Source organism: Papilio polytes, unplaced genomic scaffold (assembly GCF_000836215.1).
Source record: "Papilio polytes unplaced genomic scaffold, Ppol_1.0 DF823399.1, whole genome shotgun sequence".
NCBI classification, from domain to species: domain Eukaryota; kingdom Metazoa; phylum Arthropoda; class Insecta; order Lepidoptera; family Papilionidae; genus Papilio; species Papilio polytes.
The window spans coordinates 2,541,198-2,549,394 of record NW_013525805.1 but is presented as its reverse complement, the minus strand read 5'-3'; the positions used below and the strand labels follow the sequence as shown (position 1 = coordinate 2,549,394).

Sequence of the window (8,197 nt, the reverse complement as noted above, 5' to 3'; positions counted from 1 at the left end):
TGGCGTAATTGGAATGCGAACTCATTGGATATATTGAATTTAACGGAATATCTAGTATTGAATTAATATTTTATACGCGGTTACAATCAGGGTATCTGATTTAATTCTTAAAACAATGTAAACGTTTATTTTTGTCTTTTAAATATAATAATTAAATATTTTTCCTCGCTTCTTCTTTTCAATCACTATCGGAACAATAAATATTTATCACTAACTGTTGCTCGCGGCTTCGTCCGTGTGAAATTGTAAAATAATAATAATAACTTCTATGTTACTCATTGATGACGTAGCTTTTCAACCGTAAAAGCATTTAAAGCGGCTTAACAGTGTGGAGTTATATCAATACATACAAAAATACAAATCTTTCCTCTTTATATATGTAAGTATATAGATATATGTGCATCAAGTGTTACGTAACATCTCATCGACATATTCAATGCCCCACTTTTTATTTCTCTCGAGAAAAAGTATTTCTCTTTTCCCTAAATCCGTTTTCACAAGTGTTGATCGTCGCAATTTATTTTCATTGCCTCGAGAATTTATGTAGCTTCTGCCACTTTATGCGAAGCCATCATACTTTATGTACTCCGCAAAGTTATGGCAAATTGAATGCAATTATTTTACTTATCTAATATCTCTAATTCAAATCCGAATTGATATCAGTAAAAGCGGAAATTTTTAAATGAAAATTTATTTCCGGTCACTTTAACCCACATTAAATATAAACTACTAGCTGTTACTCACGATTTCGTCCGCGTGGGATTAAAAAAATAATACAAATGTAGCCCATGTTACTCACAGATAATTTACCTTTCGTACGGTGAAAGAATTTTCAAAATCGGCCCAGTGGTTTTGACTTATTACAATAAATGTAAAAATATAAATCGTTCCTCTTTACGAGTATAATATTATTATACTCGTAGATAACACATGCCAGTAGCTGGCACACTTGTATGTCAGATATTGGAACATCAATTTGCAGTGTACTTTGACAATAGTTTTTTGTAAATGTCATGTCATGATGTTTCTGTAAATGTCATTGGAACGGCTGGTTACCCTCTTTTAAGTATAAGTTACGTGAATGCGAAAGAGCCAGCCGAAAATCAGCGCAGGAACGGCTTAATCTCTTGCATACGCTGAGCTGGCTATCTTTTGCCGATTTATGTTTTCTTTAGCATAAATCTGTTTATCTTATTTCTTTTTTTGTGGCAATAAATACATATTCATTCTACAACCTCTAGGTGTTACAGTTTAGGGAGAATAGCATAACAGTCGGGATATGTGTATTAAAAAGAATGTTCGTAATTTGTTAATCGCTAGATATTAACTGTATTGTTTATTATAAGTATAATTATTATATCTTATTTGTAGCACGCGTACTATTATTAGATGAATGTGTTCATTCATTTCTTACATCAAAGAGTGCGTTATTATACCGATAACCTAATGAGCTTCATAGATTAATGTAACGGACGCTCTATTGATCATTGCGTTTTTTTTTACTTCGATTTAAACTGTAAGGAATTAAAGATTCTAGTAATAATTATAGCTTATGTTACTCAGTGATAAAGTAGCTTTTTAATGGTGAAAGAATTTTTGAAATCGGACCAGTAGTTTTTGAGTTTATTAGTTACATATGTACATACAAAAATACAAATCCTTCCTGTTTATAACATTAGTACAGAATAAATATAGATTGATAAATTAAACTTAAAGTCGATAAGTTTCTAACATTACTATAAAAGTTTGTTTATTACAAGTATTCATTTATATGCAAATCACGAAATTAAATTTAAACGTTTGTATTTACGTGGAATTAACGCTAAGCAAATAATTAACCATAAATCGTCACTTTACAAGTACTTTGAGCTAAAAACGAACACATGATTAATTTAATACCTGGAACTGCACCAGTCATTGCTTCAACCTTGTTACAAATGCGTCACAGTAGGTAAACATATAGTACTGTCACACGTGACTCCGTCTGCGCGGAAATAAAAATAAAATATTTTGGATAAAGACCCTAATGTGGGAAAGAGACCATAAGTTGTTGCCAACATCAAGGCAGCAAGGTTGACATGCTTTATCATCATGTAATGTCATTTTGACATTTGCTATTGATAATTTGACACATGTAAACAATAAATAAAATTTTAATAATTATATACGGATGAAGTCGCACGGGAACAGCTAGTTAAAAGATATGTGTAAATTGAACCAGCCCGCAATGAGCCAGCGTGGTTAACTACGACCTAGTCATTAATAGGGTAGGTTCCGAGCCCCTTAGTGGGAACCTATAGCTGGTAAACTACTATTGAGTACAATGTCGTATTTAATATCTTTTAAAATATCTGACTGATATGTTTCCACTGTTGAACATATTGCTATTTCATTTTGTTTTCTACTTCTACTTCTACGAGACTAAGAAATGAATCACGAATTGTACTTACCCCTTTTTCATTCCCTCTTTCGTAAAATAACAACGTGCCTCATCGAAGCAAGACTACATGCTTTTGCAATCCACATCTAAAAGTATGAGTGAATTTTAAAGACAAAAGTTATAGCTTTGTCTGTTTGTTTGTTTTACAGTAGGTCTGTACAGCTGTATTGTGACTATGATTTTTTGCCTATTTGTATTGTTTTTTTTTTAATTTTATTTTTCTTTTATTACAGGACTCAAAGTAGCGTCTTCTGTTTTTGCCTGCAGTTTTCTTTTAAGTTTTCTCCATGGTAGCCTGTAAGTGTTTACTTTTGTTTTTTTTTTGTTTCTTTTATTTTTACTTATTTATATTTTTTAACATAATTTATTTGTTTGAGTATTTTATTATGTTTATATCAACTTGAAAATAAGTGTTCTCTTTTTTACGAAATTATTTTAGCATTTCCTGTACTAAAACGTTCTAATTACGACGAGTATCGAATAATTAAGTTCTAACATTTCGTTTGACCTCAATCAAAATTTAATTGGAGTCAAAGTCAGCGAGGGCTTTGACAATTCAATTGGAAATAACACAACCGCAGCAGAGACGTTAATGATTAACAAATATTCAGACTTCAATTACAATATTATACAAGTTAAAGCCGACTACCAAAACGACATTTAAGAATGTTCACACACCTAAAACTAACCTATCGCACAAGTGTTTAGTCTCGCTTTGATTCCTATGAGCATAAGTTCCATATAAATGGAGGTACTGACACTACTCAATTTTTTAGTTGTGCAACTAAACAGTTGAATTGGCTGTGAAACAATCGACAATCGCATCACTGTTGTACGATAGTTTGGTCAAAGGTGTGCATCCGCTCTTAGCGCTTGAACTACAAATTCCATTATAATTTTGTCGTCAGATTTTAAGCGGAGTTTATTAAGCGAGGTGTGTAATGATTCGTTTCAGTATCCTGCCGTAAGCTATAAAATAAAACACTCTAAGTAGGAGTTTACGACTCTTTTACTTATACTAAAAGGGAAAAGTAAAGATATGTCTTTAGAACAACATTGTAGGGTAACATTGTAAATAAGTAGGTATTTTTTTCTCTCTGTTGCAAAATGTATTTTCTTTCTATTAGAGAATTATAATAAGGCTTAAAAAATTTTTAAATCTAACAAATTAAATTTTATAATTTTACCTTCGTCAATTAGCTACCATCCGATGCGACATCAATTTAACAGCCCCTGATAATTCTGTTAAAATTCAAGTCACGAATTACGTAGAATTTAGGGGCCGAACGTTCAAGTAATTTCTAAAGGAATTTTTAAATATAAAACCATAACCTAAATAAGAAGAAAAAACTAAATCTAGGAATAATTACGGTATTAACTAAAATTCAAAATTTTGTACTTGTGCTACATGCATGAAATACACATTTTTTATTTGAATATAGAATCATTAATTACCTTACTATTAAAATCTACTGTATTAAAATCCTATAATGAATCTGTTTCTTATAAATCTAAGTAAAAGACAACTACTAAGCTATGAAAGTAACAGACGGCACGGCGACGGGAGCCGCCCGGCCCCCACAAGCCCCCGGGCATAGGCTAGGGTTGTCGACGTACAAAAAACTTATATATACTGTCGCGGAAAATGGTATCCACTTATAGAAAAAATACTCTGTTCCTTATATTCAAGATAAACTCCGCCCGTTCTTACAAATTAGGTAGCAGCATATTGTGTAAACGATGAGATAATATTAAAAAGCAATTAATCGTTTACAAATACAAGTAACCGACATTTTTTGCACAGTCACATTTAAAAGCGTTCTATTGGTTATTGATCCTCGTCATAGTCTCAATGAGTCAAACTCCTGTCAAACATTAACCGAGGTAAAGTGGTGGTCTAAGGCTAAGTCACACCTTAGGGTAGATTCGAGCCCTTCGGTAGCAACGTATATCAGCTGATGACAAATGTGGACTGACATGCAGATTGTGCCAGCCCTAAGAAAGTCCCAGGCCAGGCGGATCGGTGTCAAGGCGGCCGAGGACATCGCTCGAAGGTAGCGCGTATTCAATTCAATTTATTGAAAGATTGTTGGGTGTATTGATTACTTTGTACATAAACTCAAGTTAAGTGTACTATTTACTTCAAATATTGGCGATTGTATGGAGTGAATTTGTTAATAGAATCGTTTAAAGTCTAAAGGTTTCAAAAATTTGGTTCAATACAAGCCAAGAACAGAAGACGTAAGAACTAATAAAATGCTATATCGCAGTTTGTGTAAAAATTACAATAAAATTCAACTTCGACATCCTTCGGTTTGGCATCCCTTATTGAAGACGTGGTTGTTTTTTACTAAAAGAAAATATATATATCTGTCAGTTGGTTTGTGGCAATAAAACGCAGTCACCCTCGACTGAGTACTCAGAAGTGTCAAGTAGTGCTCCATGTTAATTCCCGCAGCCGAATTATTATGAGAAATTGTTGTTAATTGGCTTGCGCGGCGCTCGGGCAATGTCTCCCTCCTTAACCCGCGTACCGCTCCCCACAACCCAGATTAAATTGACTACGACCCATCTGTTTCAAAATTAATCAACAAATGATGATAAAATTCTCATGAAGAAACAGTCTAAAAATCTTTGTATATCGAGGTTTTTAAAGACTTTTGGCCGATTCTCTCTTTAGCTTTCTTTTTAACAAGATTATGCAGACCGAAATTATAGTTTTTCTAATTGTAGCGGTGAAATCGGTTACCTAATAACGAAATCCACGTTTCTTACAAAGATCGCTAGGGAAAAAAACGTTAAGGTAACGTTCATGAAAGAGGCAATTACGTTCATCGTATTGTAAAAATGTTGAAGCCGAGCTGTCGTGTGAACAGCCATTACTGAGGCTAATGGCCACCCTCGGGAACCATTGCTGGAACGACCCGCCTTTACTATTGAGTAATTTAACGAACGTGGAACTCTATTGCTGATCTAAAGTACCTTGCTTACAAAACCGCGTGGATATCTATATCTATACTTCTATACTCTATACTATTATAATGAAGCGTAAACACACACTTCTTTGTTGCCTTAATTTCATGCGGATGAAGCCGCACTGAAACAGCTAGTCTTACTCTAAAGGTGTAATGTTATCATATGTTTACACAAATGGTAACATTTTTTGCAGATTGTGGCGTAGCTTGTTCATACAAGGTCATTGGTAATTTGACGTATTCTCTTTAGGAGGGGAGAGATCATTTGTGATAATTTTGACCCCCACATGCATTATACAAATGTAAATGATTTTTGAGTAATTTTAATTTTTCGAAATAAGTCAAAAATTTATTAAAAAAGGATATCAATGTCAACTTATTTTTTTTCAAACAAACCATTAAACACTGATAATTTTTTTTTAAACAATTTTTTGAAGTTGCATTTTTGTCCTATTTTGAATATATTGAAAAACCAAGATTATTTAGTTTTTTTAATGCATATGGGGGTCAACATTATCACAAATGAATCCCTATCACCTCCTAACCTGAATACGTCAAATTACCAATAACCCTGAATATCAGGTGATATACCATATTTGTGGTAAAATTTGTTAAACTCTACAGATGGTTCTGAACGTTCTATGAAAATGTTGAATTTGAACATATGTCACAAACGTAATATTCATAATACCTGGCAACGTTATTATGACACCTTTGAATTCGACATTGCTTATGTTAGTCCGAAACAAGGTCGATGTTAATCAACTTTCCTAACAAAGTTAGTTAATCGATTGGCGGCCTCGTGGGTATTGTAAACAAAATGGACTACAACCAAACTCTGTCGACAATACCCTCCCCTCCCCCTAACCTTGCTCCATTTGTGTATGAAACAATATTTTAATTATATAACGTTTTATATTTGAAAATAGAAATAGGAATTTCGTATTGGCTACGCCCAGTTATATAAATGCATAGGTCTAGCTTGGAACATCATTACTTTGGATTTGTTCCGATTTAAACGAATCTATTCATGTTAATTACATCTAATTCTATCTTATTAACTAGCGTTCGCCCGCGAGTCCGTCTGTGTGAAATAAAAAAAACAAAAGTGATTAGCCTATGTGTTCTTTCAGACTATCCTGTAAATATATGCCAAATTTCATTGAGATCCATTCAGCCGTTTAGGCTACAAATCTAACAAACATATCCATCCATCTAAACTTTCGCATTTATAATATTAGTTAGATTAGATAGATGCTTAATCTCACCATCGCCACAAACATCAAGCATCAGCGCCAACTTTTCTATGATGTGGCAAAATAGGAACAAGATATATAAAATTGTTAGCGTTCGGAAATAATGTAAGTTCACGGCAAGTCAAAAAGCGACAACCAAGGTTACAGGAACTTGACATTGCCTCACCCTTGCAATTTGGCAGCCCTACAAGGTCGTTTACACACGCGATAAGATTATTTGCCAACCCTATTGATATGAAGTCAGGTAATGTACTAAGTCATCAACTTTTATACCGCAGAGGTTCCCAAACTGTTCGCAGATCCTTTAAAAACATTTTGCTCGCATCAATGAACCTACATTTCTTATTCAACTAGTGAACCGGCAATTTTATTCCTCGATATACAAAACAGGACTTTCGTGAACCCCATAGTGTTCAAATGTACACTTTGGGAAACAATGGTCTACCGGAAGACTTTGATTAATGTTCCAGACGCTTCTTCGTAAATTCAAATAGGGTTGTCGGAAAATTGGTATTGCGTTACCGTTAAAGGTATTTTATATCTAAAGAGATGCCTCGTAAACGTTTCCTTGAAAACTTTCCTTACTGACGAATTTAAAAGCGTTCAAGTGGATATTTGGTTTCTGTTTATTTTATAAGTGGTTCAAAATTAATGAAACATTTATTGAAGACAAGTAAATTTGAATTCTATCTCCATTAACATGAATCTTTGCAATTTTAATTACTCAAAATGTTATTTTTGTGATAACAATAAGAAAAAGTCGAGTAAAATTACAAAAGAAATATATGAAATAATTCCATTTTTACGCTTATGTTGGTACGTAACAGATATGTACGAGTATAAAAATATAAAGCGATATATGATGTGATTTATATGACGGTCGGAAAACCCTTTCGCATAACAGTGTGCGACCCTTGGAACCTCGCAAATTAGGGTCCCCTTTGCGATGTCTGAATTCAAGCATAAAATCAAGTAATTTAATATCTATTTCCGAAAGAAATACGAGATCTTTTTTATAATGCAATCTCTTTTTAAAAATATAAAAACAACTAAACGTAAAGAATAAATCTTATTGTTCCTAATACAGGATTACGTTCACGGAAAAATGCTGAAAGTCGTAAATATAATTTTATATGTAAGAAGGTTTATCACCGACCCACATTAGTTCACGTTTCATCAATTTCCTCGAGGACTTTTCCGTTTCATCGGAAGCAATAAAAGAAATTTCCTTTAATTCGGAACGATCTCGATTTACGTGAGAGGTATTATCGAATTTGTTATTGAGGAAGGGAAATTCAAGAATAATATATCGCCACTATTGTAAATTATTTACCTTCTTTATAAAGTAGATTTACTCTGGACTAAATTTTCTCACAACCCGTTAATTGTTATTGCAATTTGTGTGTGTTTTAGCGATGGAAGGCGGTGCGTGGTGCGCCCGCGATATCTCGCTGCGAGCGCAAAAGAAGTTCCTCTCACGGGTAGGGGGCGCGGCAAGCGCTCGTGCGCTGGTTCTCGACGAGCAC

The 8,197-nt window shown here is 33.7% G+C and overlaps 1 protein-coding gene across 2 annotated transcripts in view; it reads left to right on the top strand.

Annotated features, from left to right (window-relative positions):
* The window catches only part of LOC106104896 (tumor necrosis factor, alpha-induced protein 8-like protein 2 A), a 38,674-nt gene that overhangs the window by 28,786 nt on the left and 1,691 nt on the right, over positions 1-8,197 (top strand). The window contains exons 3-4 of one of the 2 annotated variants that reach the window (XR_001225698.1): positions 2,674-2,737; positions 8,085-8,191. Coding sequence is in view for 1 of the 2 variants with exons in the window: in XM_013285094.1 (XP_013140548.1) it covers positions 8,085-8,197 (113 nt within the window). In the remaining variant the exon portion in view is untranslated. Of the gene's footprint in view, positions 1-2,673; positions 2,738-8,084 lie in introns of both variants that reach the window. The other variant, XM_013285094.1, reaches the window with a different exon arrangement.